At 45.5% G+C, this 24,150-nt stretch overlaps 1 protein-coding gene and 1 long non-coding RNA gene across 2 annotated transcripts in view; both read right to left on the reverse strand.

Annotated features, from left to right (window-relative positions):
- Nucleotides 1-23,201, reverse strand: part of LOC132131315 (uncharacterized) — a 56,142-nt gene extending 32,941 nt beyond the window's left edge. The window contains exons 1-2 of the mRNA XM_059543340.1: nt 16,672-23,201; nt 16,416-16,488 (exon numbers count right to left, since the gene is read on the reverse strand). Of these exons, the coding sequence (XP_059399323.1) occupies nt 17,040-23,201 (6,162 nt within the window). The 3' untranslated portion in view covers nt 16,416-16,488; nt 16,672-17,039. The remainder of the gene's footprint in view (nt 1-16,415; nt 16,489-16,671) is intronic.
- Nucleotides 15,408-16,210, reverse strand: LOC132131220 (uncharacterized). The gene is made up of 2 exons (XR_009428856.1): nt 16,069-16,210; nt 15,408-15,810 (listed from the first exon to the last, which is right to left on the reverse strand). It is a non-coding gene; the product is annotated as an uncharacterized LOC132131220 (long non-coding RNA).
- Nucleotides 23,202-24,150: the final 949 nt, after the last annotated feature.

The following is a 24,150-nucleotide window of genomic DNA, read 5'->3' on the forward strand; positions in this document are numbered from 1 at the left end:
CTAGGGTAGTCGGGGCGGTTGCTAGGGTGTTGCTATGTGGTTGCTAGGGTACCCGGGGTGGTTGCTAGGGCGGTTGCTAGGGTCCCCATGATGGTTGCTAGGGCCGTTGCTAGGGTACCCTGGGTGGTTGCTATGGTAATCGGGGTGGTTGCTAGGGTGTTGCTATGTGGTTGCTAGGGTACCCGGGGTGGTTGCTAGGGCGGTTGCTAGGGTCCCCATGATGGTTGCTAGGGCCGTTGCTAAGGTACCCAGGGTGGTTGCTAGGGTAATTGGGGCGGTTGCTAAGGTGTTGCTATGTGGTTGCTAGGGTACCCCGGGTGGTTGCTAGGGTCCAAATGATGGTTGCTAGGGCGGTTGCTATGGTAACTCGGGTGGTTGCTATGGTAACCTGGGTGGTTGCTAGGCAGTTGCTAAGGTACTTGGGTTGGTTGCTAAGGTGTTGCTAGGCAGTTGCTAGGGAGTTTTGGCTGGTTGCTAGGCAGTTGCTATGGTATCCTGGGTGGTTGCTATGATGTTACTAGGTGGTTGGTAGTTGTCACAGATGGTCACTATGTAGTTGTTATAGAGTCCTTAGCCCATTTGAGCACTAAGCTAATCACTATTAGCATGTAGCTAATCACTGCTAGCATGACTAGCATGTTGGAAGTCCAGTTTGGTACCATGAGTGAAAAAATCCAACCGCCATGTCTGTACGATGTTCTGATGCAGAGATATAGGTCATGCAATTCGGTTGCTAGGGTAATCCATTTGGTTGCTAGGGAGTGGCTTGGCAGCTGCCAATGATGATAGTCCAAAGGCTGCTTGCCAATATAAACCAACTCCCATGTCTGTACAATGTTCTGATGCAGAGATATAGGTCCTGAAAAATGGTTGCTAGGGTACTCTGGTTGGTTGCTAGGTAGTGGCCTAACAGCTGCCAATGATTATACTCCAAAGTCTGCTAGCCTATATGAATGATATAAACCAACCCCGATGCCTTTATGATATTCAGATTTGAAGATATCTCTCTATAATTTGGGTCGCTAGGGTGCTCCAAATGGTTGCTAGGGCGTGGCTATGAAGTGTTGAAGGTGATTCGGGATTGGCCGTTTGCTGCCCCGACTCAAACGAGCCCACCCTCATGTTTCTATGACACTTCTGTCCAAAGTTATTCATTTTATCTTTTTCAATGGAAGTCTATGGAGCTTGTTGCTATGGCGCTCTATATGGTTGCTAGGGCGTGGCTTGATAGATTCACAGTGATCCTGAGAGACTGATTGGTTGCCTGATTCAAATGAGCCCACCCCCTTGTCTCTATGACACTGTGACCCTGAGTTATGTTCAATACAAAATCCCTATGTAATTTCCCATAGTAGGAAAAACACACTGTTTCATGGGCGATCCCTCACCATAGTATGTCTATGGGGCAACTTTGGGGGTCTCTAGCGCCCCAGGGGTACAACTTGTACCCCTCTGCGAGGTATGCTCTCGCACAGCTTGATAGCCTCTCCAAATGTGGTGATTCACATGTTTCTGCGAAATTCTCTCTCGGAGCTACGATCCGTCAAAGTTGGCCGTAATGCGTTGTCTATGCGATTTTTCGGCCGATATTTCGCCCGGTGTACGAACATCGTACGCCCGAACGCTTATAAAAGTCATAGCACACCATTCCCGAATAGGCCGCACGATTTGACGCCTGTTTCGTTGGTCTGTGACGAAAACTGCGGGACTAGTTACGCGCCGAAATTTGTACGGAAGAATAATAATAAGAATAATAAGTATGTGAGATAATAATAGTGATGCCTTGCCTCCGGCAAGCACCACTAACTAGAATGTACATTTCCTGAAGAAAATGTGAGTGGTGCTTGCAGTGGCAAAACTCACCCCTCTGTTGCTAGGGTGTTGCAATGAGGTTGCTAGGGTGGTTGCTAGGGTACCCAGTGTGGTTGCTAGGGTAATCTGGGTGGTTGCTATGGTGGTTGCTAGTGTACTTAGGACGGTTGCTAAGGCCATTGCTAGGGTTCTCAGGGTGGTTTATATAGTAATCAGGGAGGTTGCTAGGGTGTTGGTATGTGGTTGCTAGGGTACCCTGGGTGGTTGCTAGGGCGGTTGCTAGGGTCCCCATGATGGTTGCTAGGGCCGTTGCTAGGGTACCCAGGGTGGTTGCTAGGGTAATTGGGGCGGTTGCTAGGGTGTTGCTATGTGGTTGCTAGGGTACCCGGGGTGGTTGCCAGGGCGGTTGCTAGGGTCCCCATGATGGTTGCTAGGGCCGTTGCTAGGGTACCCTGGGTGGTTGCTATGGTAATCGGGGTGGTTGCTAGGGTGTTGCTATGTGGTTGCTAGGGTACCCGCGGTGGTTGCTAGGGCGGTTGCTAGGGTCCCCATGATGGTTGCTAGAGCCGTTGCTAAGGTACCCAGGGTGGTTGCTAGGGCAATTAGGGTGGTTGCTAAGGTGTTGCTATATGGTTGCTAGGGTACCCCGGGTGGTTGCTAGGGTCCAAATGATGGTTGCTAGGGCGGTTGCTATGGTAACTCGGGTGGTTGCTATGGTAACCTGGGTGGTTGCTAGGCAGTTGCTAAGGTACTTGGGTTGGTTGCTAAGGTGTTGCTAGGCAGTTGCTAGGGAGTTTTGGCTGGTTGCTAGGCAGTTGCTATGGTATCCTGGGTGGTTGCTATGATGTTACTAGGTGGTTGTTAGTTGTCACAGATGGTCACTATGTAGTTGTTATAAAGTCCTTGGCCAATTTGAGCACTTAGCTAATCACTATTAGCATGTAGCTAATCACTGCTAGCATGACTAGCATGTTGGAAGTCCAGTTTGGTACCATGAGTCAAAAAATCCAACCGCCATGTCTGTACGATGTTCTGATGCAGAGATATAGGTCATGCAAAACGGTTGCTAGGGTAATCCGTTTGGTTGCTAGGGAGTGGCTTGGCAGCTGCCAATGATGATACTCTAAAGGCTGCTTGCAATATAAACCAACCCCCATGTCTGTACAATGTTCTGATGCAGAGATATAGGTCTTGACAAATGGTTGCTAGGGTACTCTGTTTGGTTGCTAGGGAGTGGCCTTGCAGCTGCCAATGCTGATACTTGAAAGGCTGCTTGACAATATAAACCAACCCCCATGCTTCTATGTCTTTCAGATGTTAAGATATCTATCTTTGGATTTAGGTTGCTAGGTAGCTCTTAATGGTTGCTAGGGCGTGGCTATGAAGTGTTGAAGGTGATTCGTGATTGGCCATTTGCTGCCCCGAGTCAAACGAGCCCACCCTCATGTTTCTATGACTCTTCTATCCAAAGTTATTCATTTTATCTTTTTCAATGGAAGTCTATGGAGCTTGTTGCTATGGCGCTCTATATGGTTGCTAAGGCGTGGCTTGATAGATTCACAGTGATCCTGAGAGACTGATTGGTTGCCTGATTCAAATGAGCCCACCCCCTTGTCTCTATGACACTGTGATCCTGAGTTATGTTCAATACAAAATCCCTATGTAATTTCCCATAGTAGCCCTCCCTATACTTTGTATTAGGGGCAAATTTGGGGGGCTCTTGCGCCCCAGGGGTACAACTTATACCCCAATGCTGGGTATGTTCTCGCACAGCCTGATAGCCTCTCCAAATGTGGTGATTTGCGTGTTTCTGCGAAATTGTCTCTCGTAGGTACGATCCATCAAAGTTGACCCCAATGTTAAGTCTATGGGTTTGATCGCCCGATTTTTCGCCCGCTGGACGAACATCGTACGCCCGATCGCTTATAAAAGTCATAGCACACCATTCCCGAATAGGCCGCACGATTTGACGGCTGTTTCGTTGGTCTGTGACAAAAATTGCGGGACTAGTTACGCGCCGAAATTTGTACGGATCTAGAAGAATAATAAGAAGAATAATAAGTATGTGAGATAATAATAGTGATGCCTTGCCTCCGGCAAGCACCACTAATAATAAGTATGGAGAATAGTAATAGTGATGCCTTGCCTCCGGCAAGCACCACTAACTAGAATGTACATTTCCTGAAGAAAATGTGAGTGGTGCTTGCAGTGGCAAAACTCGCCCCTCTGTTGCTAAGGTGTGGTTTCTAGGGTCCCCATGATGGTTGCTAGGGCCGTTGCTAGGGTAATCGGGGTGGTTGCTAGGGTGTTGCTATGTGGTTGCTAGGGTACCCCGGGTGGTTGCTAGGGCGGTTGCCCATGATGGTTGCTAGGGACATTGCTAGGGTACCCAGGGTGGTTGCTAGGGTAATCGGGGTGGTTGCTAGGGTGTTGCTATGCGGTTGCTATGGTACATGGGATGGTTGCTAGGGCCATTGCTATGGTAACCTCGTTGTTTGCTAGGGTGTTGCTAGGCAGTTGCTAAGGTACTTGGGGTGGTTGCTAGGGTGTTTTGGCTGGTTGCTAGGCAGTTGCTATGGTAACCGGGGTGGTTGCTATGATGTTACTAGGTGGTTGGTAGTTGTCACAGATGGTCACTATGTAGTTGTTATAGAGTTCTTGGCCCATTTGAGCACTTAGCTAATCACTATTAGCATGTAGCTAATCACTGCTAGCATGACTAGCATGTTGGAAGTCCAGTTTGGTACCATGAGTCAAAAAATCCAACCGCCATGTCTGTACGATGTTCTGATGCAGAGATATAGGTCATGCAAAACGGTTGCTAGGGTAATCAGTTTGGTTGCTAGGGAGTGGCTTGGCAGCTGCCAATGATGATACTCTAAAGGCTGCTTGCAATATAAACCAACCCCCATGTCTGTACAATGTTCTGATGCAGAGATATAGGTCTTGACAAATGGTTGCTAGGGTACTCTGTTTGGTTGCTAGGGAGTGGCCTTGCAGCTGCCAATGCTAATACTTCAAAGGCTGCTTGACAATATAAACCAACCCCCATGCTTCTATGTCTTTCAGATGTTAAGATATCTATCATTGGATTAGGTTGCTAGGTAGCTCTTAATGGTTGCTAGGGCGTGGCTATGAAGTGTTGAAGGGGATTCGTGATTGGCCATTTGCTGCCCCGAGTCAAACGAGCCCACCCTCATGTTTATATGACACTTCTATCCAAAGTTATTCATTTTATCTTTTTCAATGGAAGTCTATGGAGCTTGTTGCTATGGCGCTCTATATGGTTGCTAGGGCGTGGCTTGATAGATTCACAGTGATCCTGAGAGAATGATTGGTTGCCTGATTCAAATGAGCCCACCCCCTTGTCTCTATGACACTGTGATTCTGAGTTATGTTCAATGCAAAATCCCTATGTAATTTTTTCCCAAAGTAGCCCTCCCTATACTTTGTATTAGGGGCAAATTTGGGGGGCTCTTGCGCCCCAGGGGTACAACTTATACCCCAATGCGGGGTATGTTCTTGCACAGCCTGATAGCCTCTCCAAATGTAGTGATTCACGTGTTTCTGCGAAATTGTCTCTTGGAGCTATGATCCGTCAAAGTTGGCCGCAATGCATTGTCTATGGGATTTATCGCCCGATTTTTCGCCCGCCGGACGAACATCGTACGCCCGATCGCTTATAAAAGTCATAGCACACCATTCCCGATTAAGCCGCACGATTTGACGCCTGTTTCGTTGGTCTGTGACAAAAACTGCGGGACTAGTTACGCGCCGAAATTTGTACGGATCTAGAAGAAGAAGAAGAAGAAGAAGAAGAAGAATAAGTATGTGAGATAATAATAGTGATGCCTTGCCTCCGGCAAGCACCACTAATAATAAGTATGGAGAATAGTAATAGTGATGCCTTGCCTCCGGCAAGCACCACTAACTAGAATGTACATTTCCTGAAGAAAATGTGAGTGGTGCTTGCAGTGGCAAAACTCACCCCTCTGTTGCTAGGGTGTTGCAATGAGGTTGCTAGGGTGGTTGCTAGGGTAATCTGGGTGGTTGCTATGGTGGTTGCTAGTGTACTCAGGACGGTTGCTAAGGCCATTGCAAGGGTTCTCAGGGTGGTTTATATGGTAATCAGGGAGGTTGCTAGGGTGTTGTTATGTGGTTGCTATGGTACCCTGGGTGGTTGCTAGGGCGGTTGCTAGGGTCCCCATGATGGTTGCTAGGGCCGTTGCTAGGGTACCCAGGGTGGTTGCTAGGGTAATCGGTATGGTTGCTAGGGTGTTGCTATGTGGTTGCTAGGGTACCCGGGGTGGTTGCTAGGGCAGTTGCTATGGACCCCATGATGGTTGCTAGGGCCGTTGCTAGGGTACCCAGGGTGGTTGCTAGGGTAATTGGGGCGGTTGCTAGGGTGTTGCTATGTGGTTGCTAGGGTACTCGGGTTGGTTGCTAGGGCGGTTGCAAGGGTCCCCATGATGGTTGCTAGGGCCGTTGCTAGGGTACCCAGGGTGGTTGCTAGGGTAATCGGGGCGGTTGCTAGGGTGTTGCTATGTGGTTGCTAGGGTACCCGGGGTGGTTGCTAGGGCGGTTGCTAGGGTCCCCATGATGGTTGCTAGGGCCGTTGCTAGGGTACCATGGGTGGTTGCTATGGTAATCGGGGTGGTTGCTAGGGTGTTGCTATGTGGTTGCTAGGGTACCCGGGGTGGTTGCTAGGGCGGTTGCTAGGGTCCCCATGATGGTTGCTAGGGCCGTTGCTAGGGTACCCAGGGTGGTTGCTAGGGTAATCGGTATGGTTGCTAGGGTGTTGCTATGTGGTTGCTAGGGTACCCGGGGTGGTTGCTAGGGCAGTTGCTATGGACCCCATGATGGTTGCTAGGGCCGTTGCTAGGGTACCCAGGGTGGTTGCTAGGGTAATTGGGGCGGTTGCTAGGGTGTTGCTATGTGGTTGCTAGGGTACCCGGGGTGGTTGCTAGGGCAGTTGCTATGGACCCCATGATGGTTGCTAGGGCCGTTGCTAGGGTACCCAGGGTGGTTGCTAGGGTAATCAGGGCGGTTGCTAGGGTGTTGCTATGTGGTTGCTAGGGTACCCGGGGTGGTTGCTAGGGCGGTTGCTAGGGTCCCCATGATGGTTGCTAGGGCCGTTGCTAGGGTACCATGGGTGGTTGCTATGGTAATCGGGGTGGTTGCTAGGGTGTTGCTATGTGGTTGCTAGGGTACCCGGGGTGGTTGCTAGGGCGGTTGCTAGGGTCCCCATGATGGTTGCTAGGGCCGTTGCTAAGGTACCCAGGGTGGTTGCTAGGGTAATTGGGGCGGTTGCTAAGGTGTTGCTATGTGGTTGCTAGGGTACCCCGGGTGGTTGCTAGGGTCCAAATGATGGTTGCTAGGGCGGTTGCTATGGTAACTCGGGTGGTTGCTATGGTAACCTGGGTGGTTGCTAGGCAGTTGCTAAGGTACTTGGGTTGGTTGCTAAGGTGTTGCTAGGCAGTTGCAAGGGAGTTTTGGCTGGTTGCTAGGCAGTTGCTATGGTATCCTGGGTGGTTGCTATGATGTTACTAGGTTGTTGGTAGTTGTCACAGATGGCCACTATGTAGTTTTTATAGAGTCCTTAGCCCATTTGAGCACTTAGCTAATCACTATTAGCATGTAGCTAATCACTGCTAGCATGACTAGCATGTTGGAAGTCCAGTTTGGTACCATGAGTGAAAAAATCCAACCGCCATGACTGTACGATGTTCTGATGCAGAGATATAGGTCATGCAATTCGGTTGCTAGGGTATTCCATTTGGTTGCTAGGGAGTGGCTTGGCAGCTGCCAATGATGATACTCCAAAGGCTGCTTGCCAATATAAACCAACTCCCATGTCTGTACTATGTTCTGATGCAGAGATATAGGTCTTGAAAAATGGTTGCTAGGGTACTCTGGTTGGTTGCTAGGTAATGGCCTAACAGCTGCCAATGATTATACTCCAACGTCTGCTAGCCTATATAAATGATATAAACCAACCCCCATGCCTTTATGATATTCAGATTTGAAGATATCTCTCTATAATTTGGGTCACTAGGGTGCTCCAAATGGTTGCTAGGGCGTGGCTATGAAGTGTTGAAGGTGAATCGTGATTGGCCGTTTGCTGCCCCGACTCAAACGAGCCCACCCTCATGTTTATATGACACTTCTATCCAAAGTTATTCATTTTATCTTTTTCAATGGAAGTCTATGGAGCTTGTTGCTATGGCGCTCTATATGGTTGCTAGGGCGTGGCTTGATAGATTCACAGTGATCCTGAGAGACTGATTGGTTGCCTGATTCAAATGAGCCCACCCCCTTGTCTCTATGACACTGTGATCCTGAGTTATGTTCAATACAAAATCCCTATGTAATTTCCCATAGTAGCCCTTCCTATACTTTGTATTAGGGGCAAATTTGGGGGGCTCTTGCACCCCAGGGGTACAACTTATACCCCAATGCGGGGTATGTTCTTGCACAGCCTGATAGCCTCTCCAAATGTAGTGATTCACGTGTTTCTGCGAAATTGTCTCTTGGAGCTATGATCCGTCAAAGTTGGCCGCAATGCATTGTCTATGGGATTTATCGCCCGATTTTTCGCCCGCCGAACGAACATCGTACACCCGATCGCTTATAAAAGTCATAGCACACCATTCCCGATTAGGCCGCACGATTTGACGCCTGTTTCGTTGGTCTGTGACAAAAACTGCGGGACTAGTTACGCGCCGAAATTTGTACGGATCTAGAAGAAGAAGAAGAAGAAGAAGAAGAAGAAGAAGAAGAAGTATGTGAGATAATAATAGTGATGCCTTGCCTCCGGCAAGCACCACTAACTAGAATGTACATTTCCTGAAGAAAATGTGAGTGGTGCTTGCAGTGGCAAAACTCTGCTCCCGGTAGCCACACATGAAGCCTGTGTGATGTTGTGGATCCAAGATATATGCTCTTTATATTCCTATATGGTTGCTAGGGTAGTCTACATGGTTGCTATGATGTGGCTATATAGTTTATGGGGTGTTATTTAAAGACTATTTGCCAGCCTGAATCCAAAAAGCCAGAGCCAGTGTTTTATATATTGTTATATTGCTGAGATACAGCTTTTAAATATTGTTAAACAGTTGGTAGGTTGCTAAAAGTGGTTGCTAGGGTACCCGGGATGGTTGCTAGGGCAGTTGCTATGGTCCCCATAATGGTTGCTAGGGCCGTTGCTAGGGTACCCAGGGTGGTTGCTAGGGTAATTGGGGCGGTTGCTAGGGTGTTGCTATGTGGTTGCTAGGGTACTCGGGGTGGTTGCTAGGGCGGTTGCTAGGGTCCCCATGATGGTTGCTAGGGCCGTTGCTAGGGTACCCTGGGTGGTTGCTATGGTAATCGGGGGTGGTTGCTAGGGTGTTGCTATGTGGTTGCTAGGGTAACCGTGGTGGTTGCTAGGGTCCCAATGATGGTTGCTAGGACGGTTGCTATGATAAACTGGGTGGTTGCTAGGCAGTTGCTAAGGTACTTGGGATGGTTGCTAAGGTGTTGCTAGGGGGTTAATAGTTGTCACAGATGGTGACTATGTAGTTTTTATATAGTTCTTAGCCCATTTGAGCACTTAGCTAATCACTATTAGCATGTAGCTTCTCACTGCTAGCATGACTAGCATGTTGGAAGTCCAGTTTGCTAGCATGAGTCAAAAAAAAACCAACCGCCATGTCTGTACGATGTTCTGATGCAGAGATATAGCTCATGCAAAACGGTTGCTAGGGTACTCCGTTTAGTTGCTAGGGAGTGACTTGGCAGCTGCCAATGATGATACTCCAAAGGCTGCTTGCCAATATAAACCAACCCCCATGTCTGTACAATGTTCTGATGCAGAGATATAGGTCTTGACAAATGGTTGCTAGGGTACTCTGGTTGGTTGCTAGGGAGTGGCCTGGCAGCTGCCAATGATGATACTCCAAAGGTTGCTTGACAATATAAACCAACCCCCATGCTTCTATGTCTTTCAGATGTTAAGATATCTCTCTTTGGATTTAGGTTGCTAGGTAGCACTTAATGGTTGCTAGGGCGTGGCTATGAAGTGTTGAAGGTGATTCGTGATTGGCCATTTGCTGCCCCGAGTCAAACGAGCCCACCCTCATGTTTCTATGACACTTCTATCCAAAGTTATTCATTTTATCTTTTTCAATGGAAGTCTATGGAGCTTGTTGCTATGGCGCTCTATATGGTTGCTAGGGCGTGGCTTGATAGATTCACAGTGATCCTGAGAGACTGATTGGTTGCCTGATTCAAATGAGCCCACCCCCTTGTCTCTATGACACTGTGATCCTGAGTTATGTTCAATACAAAATCCCTATGTAATTTCCCATAGTAGCCCTCCCTATACTTTGTATTAGGGGCAAATTTGGGGGGCTCTTGCGCCCCAGGGGTACAATTTATACCCCAATGCGGGGTATATTCTCGCACAGCCTGATAGCCTCTCCAAATGTGGTGATTCACGTGTTTCTGCGAAATTCTCTCTCGGAGCTACGATACGTCAAAGTTGGCCTCAATGCATTGTCTATGGGATTTGTCTCCCGATTATTCGCCCGCCGGACGAACATCGTACGCCCGATCGCTTATAAAAGTCATAGCACACCATTCCCGATTAGGCCGCACGATTTGACGCCTGTTTCGTTGGTCTGTGACAAAAACTGCGGGACTAGTTACGCGCCGAAATTTGTACGGATCTAGAAGAAGAAGAAGAAGAAGAAGAAGAATAAGTATGTGAGATAATAATAGTGATGCCTTGCCTCCGGCAAGCACCACTAACTAGAATGTACATTTCCTGAAGAAAATGTGAGTGGTGCTTGCAGTGGCAAAACTCGCCCCTCTGATGCTAAGGTGTGGTTGCTAGGGTCCCCATGATGGTTGCTAGGGCCATTGCTAGGGTAATCAAGGTGGTTGCTAGGGTGTTGCTATGTGGTTGCTAGGGTACTCTGGGTGGTTGCAAGGGTCGTTGCTGGGTTACCCAGTGTGGTTGCTAAGGTAATCGGGGTGGTTGCTAGGGTGTTGCCATGTGGTTGCTAGGGTACTCGGGGTGGTTGCTAGGGTCCCCATGATGGTTGCTAGGGCGGTTGCTAGGGTACCCAGGGTGGTTGCTAGGGTAATTGGGGCAGTTGCTAGGGTGTTGCCATGTGGTTGCTAGGGTACTCGGGGTGGTTGCTAGGGCGGTTGCTAGGGTCCCCATAATGGTTGCTAGGGCCGTTGCTAGGGTACCCAGGGTGGTTGCTAGGGTAGTCGGGGCGGTTGCTAGGGTGTTGCTATGTGGTTGCTAGGGTACCCGGGGTGGTTGCTAGGGCGGTTGCTAGGGTCCCCATGATGGTTGCTAGGGCCGTTGCTAGGGTACCCTGGGTGGTTGCTATGGTAATCGGGGTGGTTGCTAGGGTGTTGCTATGTGGTTGCTAGGGTACCCGGGGTGGTTGCTAGGGCGGTTGCTAGGGTCCCCATGATGGTTGCTAGGGCCGTTGCTAAGGTACCCAGGGTGGTTGCTAGGGTAATTGGGGTGGTTGCTAAGGTGTTGCTATGTGGTTGCTAGGGTACCCCGGGTGGTTGCTAGGGTCCAAATGATGGTTGCTAGGGCGGTTGCTATGGTAACCTGGGTGGTTGCTAGGCAGTTGCTAAGGTACTTGGGTTGGTTGCTAAGGTGTTGCTAGGCAGTTGCTAGGGAGTTTTGGCTGGTTGCTAGGCAGTTGCTATGGTATCCTGGGTGGTTGCTATGATGTTACTAGGTTGATGGTAGTTGTCACAGATGGTCACTATGTAGTTGTTATAGAGTCCTTAGCCCATTTGAGCACTTAGCTAATCACTATTAGCATGTAGCTAATCACTGCTAGCATGACTAGCATGTTGGAAGTCCAGTTTGGTACCATGAGTGAAAAAATCCAACCGCCATGTCTGTACGATGTTCTGATGCAGAGATATAGGTCATGCAATTCGGTTGCTAGGGTAATCCATTTGGTTGCTAGGGAGTGGCTTGGCAGCTGCCAATGATGATACTCCAAAGGCTGCTTGCCAATATAAACCAACTCCCATGTCTGTACAATGTTCTGATGCAGAGATATAGGTCTTGAAAAATGGTTGCTAGGGTACTCTGGTTGGTTGCTAGGTAGTGGCCTAACAGCTGCCAATGATTATACTCCAAAGTCTGCTAGCCTATATAAATGATATAAACCAACCCCCATGCCTTTATGATATTCAGATTTGAAGATATCTCTCTATAATTTGGGTCGCTAGGGTGCTCCAAATGGTTGCTAGGGCGTGGCTATGAAGTGTTGAAGGTGATTCGTGATTGGCCGTTTGCTGCCCCGACTCAAACGAGCCCACCCTCATGTTTCTATGACACTTCTGTCCAAAGTTATTCATTTTATCTTTTTCAATGGAAGTCTATGGAGCTTGTTGCTATGGCGCTCTATATGGTTGCTAGGGCGTGGCTTGATAGATTCACAGTGATCCTGAGAGACTGATTGGTTGCCTGATTCAAATGAGCCCACCCCCTTGTCTCTATGACACTGTGACCCTGAGTTATGTTCAATACAAAATCCCTATGTAATTTCCCATAGTAGGAAAAACACAGTGTTTCATGGGCGATCCCTCACCATAGTATGTCTATGGGGCAACTTTGGGGGTCTCTAGCGCCCCAGGGGTACAACTTGTACCCCTCTGCGAGGTATGCTCTCGCACAGCTTGATAGCCTCTCCAAATGTGGTGATTCACATGTTTCTGCGAAATTCTCTCTCGGAGCTACGATCCGTCAAAGTTGGCCGTAATGCGTTGCCTATGCGATTTTTCGGCCGATATTTCGCCGGGTGTACGAACATCGTACGCCCGAACGCTTATAAAAGTCATAGCACACCATTCCCGAATAGGCCGCACGATTTGACGCCTGTTTCGTTGGTCTGTGACGAAAACTGCGGGACTAGTTACGCGCCGAAATTTGTACGGAAGAATAATAATAAGAACTAGAATGTACATTTCCTGAAGAAAATGTGAGTGGTGCTTGCAGTGGCAAAACTCGCCCCTCTGTTGCAAGGGTACTCTTGATAGTCGCTAAGGTGTTACTATGCGGTTGCTATGGTACACTTTGTGATGCTATGGTGGTTGCTAGGGTATTTGGGGTGGTTTCTAGGGTGTTGCTATGCGGTTGCTATTGCTTTTTTTTTGGTTTTCAAGGACAGAAATATCACTTACCAAACTATTTTTTTTTTTATTTTAATAAAATAAATAATAAAACAAAATGTTACAAATAAAGTACAGCACAAGCTAATCATGCAATGACTGTGGCAACTTTAATATTTAAAAGAATACCTCAGCAAATTTATTGCTATCCATGTTCAAACTGATTGTATTTGATGAATATATGATTGACCTGAAGAATAAACTATACCATACACTTGAACAATTATGAGCTATGTTTATTATTTTATTATTATGTATTATAACTATAACAAATACCCGCAGAGAGAGCCAACGGCCTGGTGATATTTCATTTTACAGCGCGATTCAATGTCGTTTAAAAATGTATTAAGGTTGAATATTTAGATCTAGGTAAAATCAGAGGGACTTTTATTTTGAAATCGCGATGCATAGAGGTACGTTGTTTTATTCTCCCGTGTTTGCAAAGATGATTTACGTTACGAATCTAGTGAGATAACCCACAAACACAGACCCCCACCACTCCCAGATAAACAATAAGCAGCCCCACAGTACAGTATATGCAAGTTTGTGGACCGAGCTGCAGAGATGGAGACGCGCTCTTCGCTTGTAAATTATAATAACAACGAGAGTCAAAATTTGCGTGCGTTCCCAAATGAAACCCTAACAAACAGCACACGCAATAAAAGACTAAACAATGTAATGTAAGCAAAGGTTTTACCACAAACTCAACTTCATACCAATATCGCGAGACTGCTACTCTGTATGAGTAATATCGTGAGATCTCGTGAGCTCCCAAAAGCCAGGTGAAACGGCTATGTAACACGCGCTGCATTGTTCATTTTGCGTGAAAATGTTTTTATCCAAACCAAAAATGAACCGTAATTTCATACATGCCTTTTTAAAAATTCAAGTATTTTTCAAGGACCTTTAATATGGCTGTTTTCAGGGTTTTTACATGTCACAAACTCAATATTTTATAAAGTACTAAATTTAAATACTATTTGCCTGAATCAAAAAGACCAACTTTTAGCTGAACTGCTTATATTTTCAGTGAATTGTAAAGCTTTGCCACACAGTAACATACGGTCATACATTTCTGCTTCATTACCGATTTTCATTTACCATGAAGTTTTAACATTTTTTTTTGAGAAAGTAGGATCGATTGCCAGCCACAGCTTTGTTAAGTGTACTGAGAGTTGAGGTCACCTGGGGGTCAAACCTGCAGTGGATCTTCTGAGCTAAATGATGGAGGACCTTTCTGTACTCCAGACACTTACCAACACCACAGTGGTGGACTGTTTATTTACAATAAACAGGTGGGATGGGGTTCATTTGTCAGACCAGAGAAATTAAAAAAAAAAAAAACAACAACAACAACTTGTAAGTACTGTTAGTAAACTATGTACGTCTATCTACAAAATGTGTTTGTAATTTTTTCTGTCAGGTGCATATATAGTTAGTTAAATGTGCATTAACTGTTGATTTTGCACTCCTAACATATTAAGAAATTTAATGTCACTGCAACCAAGTTTTATCAACAATATTCAAATATTTAGGCTGACATTTTAAGTTTTTCTAATGATATTCATCCAGATCAAGTAAGAGTGTGATCTTAGCAGGTTTAGAGGTAAAACAAAGTTTGCTTATTGGATTTGCTGAATTATGATGAAAACAACAAATATTTACACACAAAGTGGTCTTCATGTATAGAAGAATACAAACCTTATTTAAAAGTTTAACCATCTTATTGTACCATCTGTGAATATACTATTCAATAAAGACATGCAGGATTAGCCAAGGAGTAAGCAAGGTTTGGGTCAATCGACTGAGAGTATACGTGACAGTAAGTTAACCTTGCTTTCTGGAAAACCTCCTGGACCTTCTGTGAAGTTCACAAGAACACATTAAATGTGCCACTGAAGAAGATTCAATAAAGACAAAAACACTTGATGTGCCAATTCAACCAAAATGTTTATTAAAAGTTTTAGAAAAAGCGCCGGTTGTGCCAAATCCCACCCTTATAATGTTACACTAGCTCACGTATATTATTTTAACTTCATATTAAAATTGAATTATGAAAATAAAAAAATATCTTACTGTTGCAATAATAAAAAAATTAAAATCAAGTTTCTATTTTGGCAGAATAGTGACGAAAGTGTTTGAATTATTGTATTAATAAAGTGAACCTTGTGCATGTTGCATTTAAAGCCATTGTTAAATACTCAATTACCGTCCATGATTCCGTCTATTACTGCACAAATGTTTATAAAGGGCATAAGCCCATACATAAGCTCTGTGATTTCAGAAAACAACAACACCCCTTAGCATTTCTGAAAGCACTGTTAATCATAGCATCACAGGGCTTACTGCTTTATAGTGACTAAGCCATAACATGATTTCAGTTTTATGTTTAAATTTCTATGATTTAATAAAAAAAAAATTATTGAGTCGCAAACTGTTGTTTTGGAAACCCTGGTCGGCAGGGACGCAAGAGGGACACAGGATTTGACACAACACCCCCAGTGAGCAAGCCAGTGGCGACGGTGGCAAGGAAAAAACTCTTAAGGAGATAAAAAACCTTGAGAGGAACCAGACTCATCAGGGGGAACCCATCCTCTTCGGGCATGGCGTACACATTATAAGAACATTCTTATTCAAGCTAATATATGAAATAGTAAACAGACCAATTATTTAATATAATAAGATAATTTAAAAATATATATTAAAATTAATTAATCAATCATCTAATGATTAAATGCAATCGGGTATTGAAGCATCTCCCGCCATCTAGCCGCTGGATCTGACATGGCAAACAGGCTGGACACCCTGAGGTAGAGGAGGTAAAACAGATATGATCATGTTAGTGAATTGAATTTTTTCATTCTACAAGACTTACAGAGAATAAACTTTCAGGTCAGATGTATGTCTTGCATAGAGAGACATTTCTGCTCTCTCACTTCTGAGAACCATCATACACTTTAAAATCTAAGCGTTCACATCAAAGCACATGTCTCTGAACAAACACACTGTATGATAAAATGCACTGAAACACTAGACCTTACCAGTATTATTGACAAACTTTACCTCAGTGCTTTAATGTGCTTCTTCCGTTGCTTCTTTGGTCTTCAGCATTGTCTTCAACTCCAAACACATCTGGTCCCGTCCTCTGGCAATGAAATTAATAAATGAATAACAGGATTACTGCATACACATTTACTAATAAACTAAAAAAATATATATAATAATAATAAAAGTAAACTAAAACTTACTGAAAGAAATTAGCACATAAGGTGGTATCCAGACACTTCTCAGACATTCTGACTCGCCGGTCCTGAAAAACATCAAAATCAAAATTAGATTAAAATAATCCTTTAAATGTGGTTATCACATGCAGTAGCACAGTGACTGAAGTGACATCTTTTAACACTTACCTTTAGATGGTATATTGCACACTCATATCCAGTGTTGCAGAGGACTGCTATGGTCTCCAAAATCTTCCTGCAACTTTACAGAAGAGCACATCTCAATATTAGAATAGCAGAGGACTGCAAATATTATATCCAGTACACATTGTACAGACTGAACAAAAAATCATTTGAAACAAATGTTACGTTAAGGTAAAAATCAAATACATCACAACAGTGTCTTACTACTTCTCACTTAACCTTACTGTCTTTTCTGACTTACTGCTGCTGTTGCTCTCACTGTCTGTGTCTTCCCTGGAGTTATTACACTAATCCTGACTGCGTCCTATATTCTGCTGCCTTCACTTCCTGTCCTGCCTGGAGCTGCCACACTACTCCTTCGTCTTTCCTGCTGCTGTACTCTAGATAACTCAGTGACACAACACCTTCATATTACCACGGACAACACAATAAAAGCACAACGTCACTGTCGTCGATGGAGGAGGTTAAGTGGAACCCCAGTTCCGTATGGCTTAAGGCCAAGACACCACTCATACAAAAGCCACTGGGGAACTAAGGCTGGTGTTGCCCCACTGTTGTCGTTAATGCTGATTCAGTGGCCCCAGTGACCTGGTATAGCGGGCAATTCACCTATGAAAAAAAACGCAATACACAGTACACAGGATTGTGGTAACTGTGGTAGGTCTGTAACACGCCCGATTGATGGCAGAAGTCCGGATTTGAAATGTAGATGTGGTCAAGTAGTGTGTGCTTTTCCGTTGTCGCTGATGTAATCAGTTGCGTGTATCCTCGAGATTGAAACAACTCCAGAATTGGTTTTTTTCCAGGGTGTAGGAGGTCCTCGTTGAAGTCTCCACAGATGATGACGAGATCGTTGTGTGTGAGGTCCAGATAATCCAGCATACTGTTCAGGTTGGTCAAGAAATCTCCAATACTGTATTGTGGTGGCCTATACACAGCTACGACTGCTGCTTTTATTGGGGAATCCAATTTGATCACAGCAAACTCCAGATCAGTCACATTTTGTATATATTGCCTGGGCTGAGTTGGAATGTGCTCCTTGCAATATATTGCGACTCCACCTCCATTTTTCCTTCCAAGTTCTTGATGTGTGGAGTAAGAGACATGCCTGTTGCGTGTGAACAAGTTGTATCCTTCCAATTGGAGATCTGAAGTAGACGATCCAGTCAGGTGTGTTTCTGTTAAACACAGAACATCGGCGAGTTGTACCTCATGATGGCATCTGATATCCTCCATGTGAGATGCCAGTCCTTCTGTGTTGTGATGAATGATGGTGAGTGTCTGTTCCTGCCTATTTTCCCTCACGTGCTGCAGAAGTGGCATGATTTCTTCAACTCTGGCTCTTTTCATGCTTTGCAAAGAGGTTGTGATTTCAGGATCAGCATATATCTTCTTATCGTCGAAATCCGTAATGTGTAATCCTTGCAGAGATGTTGTTCTGCTGAGGGCAACGTAGGCCATTCCTGGCTCAAAAATCTTCTTCAATGACACTACTGCAGAGTGCATTGTCATGCCTTGAACTTTGTGGGCTGTGCAGGCGTAAGCTAGCTTAATGGGAAACTGTCGACGAACGGCTCCTTTCCGCAGACTTTCTTCAGATCTCTCAATGTAAACCAAGACGTCTTCTTCACCTCGTACCTTTTTGCGGTGTTTCTGACCGGCGTTCGGATTGTCAAGTTGAAGTCCTAACATTTGTACTGTGGCGATTCCATCTTTTGTTTTGGTGACGATGTTTGCAATCGTGCCAAAACATCCATTGACAATTCCGTCTTCTACGTCCAGATTCCTGGTTACCATCACACGAACTCCCACTGCAACTTGCATTGTGTCCAGCAAGTCGTCCTTTTTTCCGGTGACAGGTTTGTTTAATCTCTTCATCCTTCCTGTTCTTGGGTCTTTTCTATAGTCTTCGGCATCAATTGTTATGATGTCAGTGAAAAGGGCCTGTACAATCTCGGTATTGTACTGGTCAACTTGTTTGTTAGTGGCGAATATGTGCAGAGCATCACGTGGACAGTCTTCTGGCTTCTTCACAGCCTGGAATAACAAAGCTCTATCATCTTCCCTGAGAGCTTCTGTCTTCTGCCTCACTCGTAGTCGGTTCAAAAGTTGAGCGAAAGCGAGGTCTTCTTTCTGCCGCATGATCTCTGTGAGTATGATGATTTGAAAATGGTCCTTCCAGAAGTCCAGCATATCCTCTTCATACACACAGAGCGGTTTGGCTTTACCAAGCGGTGGCAGTTGATAATAATCCCCTACGACAAGGCAAGATATTCCTCCAAAAGGTTTCTTGTTGCCTTTGATCTGTTGAAATCTCCAGTTTACATAAGTAAACAGGTCCTTTGAGACCATGGATATTTCGTCGATGATAAGAATCTCCACGTCGCGTAATCCTGCTCTCACTTCATCAAGGGTGTTCCCAAGTCCTTGATAAGGTGGCTTCAGACTCCTTGGCAGTTTTAAAAGGGAATGCAGCGTTTTACCAGAGATGTTGAATGCTGCCGTTCCAGTAAACGCAGACAACAGCACCGTGGGCACGGAGAGATCCCCTTCTTCCCGGAGGCGAGGGAGTCGTCGCAGAATCTTAGTTGCTTCCGAGTGTATGCACTTGATGACGTGCGATTTCCCACAACCTGCACCGCCCGACAAAAAGTAGAAAAACTGCTCTGGATTGTGACCCCACACACGCTTCTGACACCACTGGCAGACAGTGTAAAAAATTGCTGCCTGCGTCTCATTTAGACTCCTAAACATCTTCCTCAGATATTCATTAGTCATCTGTGGTGCCTCAATCTGTGGTACGACTCCGTCTCCATCTTCACGACGAATCTTGTATTCTGGAACATCATCCGGTTCATCTTCTTCTCGATGGACGTCTTGTTGTTCTGCAATACACTCCATCCGATCAACGTCAATTTCAGGTGCAAAAGCACACCAAGCATTCTCAGATGGTCCTTCCCGCTGCAGCTGTTCATATGCTTCGTCCACTTTTTTGCCGTGCTTTTCAAACTTCTTCTGTTGTGCTTTAACTAAGCCACGGACAGGGAATCGGAGATTGGGGTGTGACGGGAGTTCCACAAGTCCCCTTTTGTAAAACTCCTGATACGTTGGAAACCGTTGAGGTTTCAGCTGTTCGTTGACACGATGTGGCACGTAAAGTTTTACCATTGTTCCGCAAAACTTCTCCGGTTGCTTCTCCTCTGAAAACCGAGCATACCTGATAATTGCAGCCTTACCAACAGTTCTCTTCTGAATGAATCCCATGTCATTGAGGAGTGGGAGGACATTCTTTCCTTTAGTTTGCCGACCATACACAACACGGTAATTGGACACAAAGTCTGCAAGGCACATCTTTTCAAACTCCAGTGTTTGAGGCCTTGCTCTGTATTTCTCTATAATACCTGACATCCAGACATCCTCTGAATCAGGATCTTTGCTGTGTAGGACACTACGGGGCAAACTCATCCTCAGGGCATCATCATCCGTCGGTATAAACACAACATTTCGTGAACACTTCTTCAATGGTAAGCTGCATGTTCGTGCCACAGACTCCTGAGCACTCACTTGCCTGTGTTTGGAGTAGGCCTGCATTATCTGCTTCATTTCGTCCTCTTCGTTTACGTTGGTTTCACGAACACCCTTGATCACCGTCTTCAGGTAATCATTCATTTCGTGTTCTGGCTTGGAAATGTAGGACAACATATACATGATGCAGCTGAAAGAGTCAAGGACGAACTGTATGTCCATGTTGGCGTTCCATGCCCTCAGCAAATCTGGGTTGTATCCATTCACCCAAGCTTCCTTCGGATCACGCTTCAGCAAAATCACGTTTGAAGTGGACAGTGCCTCAGCATATTTACAGTAATCATCCATGGACAGATTACATTTGGTCAGCAAGTCTGACAAGTTGTCAAAGGAGGCCTGGGGATCATTTAGCAAGTCCCACACCGGCTTGAGTTTAGTCCTGGCTTCGTTCATTGCTTTTCGAGCAGCGTCCTGTCTCCTCTTCTTTCTCTCTTGGTGGTGTTGGTCTTTGTTTTCATCTTCCTCAGGACGTTGTGGAGCTTCCTGTCTCCTCTTCTTTCTCTCTTGGTGGTGTTGGTCTTCGTTTTCATCTTCCTCAGGACGTTGCGGTCGTGGACGGGTGATGGTGGTGCTTGACATGGGAAGTTTAGGGAACCCATATCTACACAACACATTTCCTTTCTTGCAAGATTTGGAGTGCTTCCTGCTGTGAAGCTGAACTTCGGTGACAATTTTATGAAGCTCGGGATCGGTGGTAGGGTCCGGCAACTGGCAGGTTATGTAACGGTCAATAAAATCACACACTACTTGGTCGGACTGATTTTCAAATTCGGGTGCCCCCTTTACCCAGGCCAGCAGATGAATGTGTGGGCTTCCTCTGGCTTGAAACTCCACGCGATAAAAGTAATCCTCGACTTCGCCGATGGGTTGAGCAGGTGACAAAAGCAGATGATTCATTAACGCATCCACTCGTTTCTCAAACATCCGCATGACGGTGACGGGGTTACTTCGGAGGATTTCACATTTCGTCGTCCAGTCAAGCTCTGAAAAGACGACCTCTTCACCTTGCTGAGCCTTGATTGCAGTTATCACTTCTGGCCATCGCATTTCGGCTGCACTGAATGTGCAAAAAAAAGTAGGATTCCCTAACTGCCTGATCATGGCCTGTAGATCTCTCAACGTTTTCTCCCAATAAGCCGGAGTGCCTCTCAAGGGTTGCATAAACCTTGTGGCGTCACGGCTGTGGACCAGTCTTTCAACCTCAAGATCATCCTGAAGCAGCTTGTTGGAGATTCTACGTCCATCTTTTGTAACGGGTTTGCCCTTTCGCAACTGGATAGACATGCTGTTTCTAGCCATGTGCGTTTCAGTGACAAACTGCGCAAAGAAGAGATAACTCTGGTCTTTGGCAAAACGAGTATCCACGCAGAACAGTCTAGCATTGAAATACATGCTTGGTGATAATGCAACATGTCGTGCCTCATCAATTGTGTTCTGTCCAGTGGGAAACTGTACGGGGAAGGCCATGGCTTCCAATTTGGGAACCTTGAAAAATCCGACTGGCTTTTTCCCTTGAGCAGGCGCAATGCTGAAGATTCCCTCACCGTACGACAGCAAGTCCTGTCCGATGTCGAGTGGCTGCATGCATGTGTCCAGAGTGAGGCCAGGCCTGAGCTCATCCTTTTCTTCTGTGCTGACATGCTGCTCATCTTGTTCAGGGACAACAACTTCCTGTTTCTCCTCTGTGGCATTCAGCTCATCATCAGGGAGAAATTCAAATGTGGTAACGTCACTAATCAAGATGTCCCTGTACTCTGAATGCATCGCTTTCAGTCTTGCTAACGCTGCTAGCACATTGTGCATATTCACTGTATGGAAGTGTTGGTATCCTCTGAACTTGATGTGTCTTTTCAGCTTCACCTGTAGGAGCTGGGACTCACTGTTAGGCCTTGGGAGACAGTTAACTGTTTTCTCCACCTCAGAGGGCACACACACAACAGCACCATACACTGATCGCTGCTGTCCTTTGGGCAATGCAACTATTTTTGCAAAAGGAACAATTTTGGCGATAAGCTGTCGTTCAAGTACGTTCAGCTCAAGCAGTTCTGCAGGGATGGGTGGCAATTCAAGTCTGTTTGCCGCTGCAATAGAAGGCATGGATCCTCTCTTCAGATGGCTGTCACAGGTGTGGCAGATCCACTCCTGTCTTCGCTCTTCTGGAACTGCACAAGGAACTGAGCAGGCACTGTCACAAGCATGAACATATTTCCCGGTTAAGCAAGAGGCTGCAATATGAACATTTTTGACATATCGTGTTCTATTACACATCTTGACTTGATTTGGAAAAAGCGCCCTGTGACAGACTGTGCAGATGTAAGTTGGACCATGCAGAATTTGATGCCGAAATGCAGATATGGCCTTTTGAATCAAGATGTTGGACACAGGCTGGTTTGTCGCATCAGAAATGGGTGTTTTCTGGCTGAAACGAATGTATGGCTTGTATTTTCTTTTGATCCTTAATGCACATCTCAACTTGTGAAGAATGTGGAATCCAGGATCGGTGAGACACTTCTGTTTCTTCTGGAGAGTACAACGAAGAATGTGATGTGACCTAAACTCTGAATCACTTACGTATCTTCTGGCCATGTAGTCCTTCTTTTTCTTCTGGAAAACATCATCAGTGTGGTACCTCCTGTCCATGTAGTCCTTCTTTTTCTTCTGGAAAACATCATCAGTGTGGTACCTCCTGTCCATGTAGTCCTTCTTTTTCTTCTGGAAAACATCATCAGTGTGGTACCTCCTGTCCATGTAGTCCTTCTTTTTCTTCTGGAAAACATCATCAGTGTGGTACCTCCTGTCCATGTAGTCCTTCTTTTTCTTCTGGAAAACATCATCAGTGTGGTACCTCCTGTCCATGTAGTCCTTCTTTTTCTTCTGGAAAACATCATCAGTGTGGTACCTCCTGTCCATGTAGTCCTTCTTTTTCTTCTGGAAAACATCATCAGTGTGGTACCTCCTGTCCATGTAGTCCTTCTTCTTCTTCTGGAAAAGATCATTAGTGTAATACCTCCTGACAAAGTACTCCCTCTTTTTGTTTCTGACAAAAGGATCTTGATTAAACTTCCTTTTATTAATTCGAAACTGCAAACTGGAGGCATACTTTTCTTTCTCATATTGCCCTCTTTTTCGTTCTCGAATTTCAAAATGTGAAGTTTTGTCCTCAGTTCCTGCACACTTTTTTGCCATTTTACGCATTTCTTTTCTTCTTCGCTGCTTGTTTGTTTTTAAAACATTTATGACACCTTGTTTTTTGTCATCTGTAAGAACAAGATTTTCAGGGATTCTGATGTCAGCAGTTGTTTGTGTTTGTGTCAGTGGTGAAGTTACTGTTGATGGTGACACACATGCTGCTGATGAGTATGGCTCCTCAGACTGTTGCTCCATTTCAAATGAAACAGCCATGAATTCATAGCAAGCTTGAGGACCACGATTCCAAAAAAGCTCAAGTAATCGGTTGGTCATGTCATGCAGGTTGGTGAAAGTAAGCATAACTGCCGCTCCGTCACCAGTAGGATGTGGCCAACCTTCAGCAGTTCTGGAATGTGAATCAAAATATCCATATCTTCCAGATCTGTCTCTGAACACAGCAAAGCACTCTGGAGAAACAATAAGCAGTGCATGACTGACATCTGTTGAGAGACACTGAAGTCTTTCATCAAGAGGAATCCACCATGCGTCCATTTCAGTGGTTCCTCTGTCTCTTAGATATCCCATCAACACTTCTGACTTTTGGACGCTGTAGTTGTGGTTAGAAGTTGAGATGCTCACAGGTACTTCAGCCATGCTTAGAAGATCCTGTCGGAATCTTCCTTCAGCAATAAGTTGCATTTTAATGCCAACATACAAAGCATCCCCTTCCTCTAGCACCCTGTCAAGATCAGGCTGTTCGAAAGAAGTTCCCTCACTGTGGTACGCAAGGAATGTCAGAGCTACACAAGTGCACTGACTATTTTGTGAAAAAACATCATACCTTGCATCACTCTGGCAGTGAGACGCCTGCACGGATAGAATTCTATCTATGTTGTCACCATCTTCATACTGCTGTCCATCAGAAACCGGAGCAACACCTTTACTGACGCTCGTCTGTCCTGTCAGGTCTAACTTTGTCCAACGAACTTTTTGAGCCCGGGATCTC

The sequence above is a fragment of the Carassius carassius genome, chromosome 48, assembly GCF_963082965.1.
Source record: "Carassius carassius chromosome 48, fCarCar2.1, whole genome shotgun sequence".
In the NCBI taxonomy this organism is placed as follows: domain Eukaryota; kingdom Metazoa; phylum Chordata; class Actinopteri; order Cypriniformes; family Cyprinidae; genus Carassius; species Carassius carassius.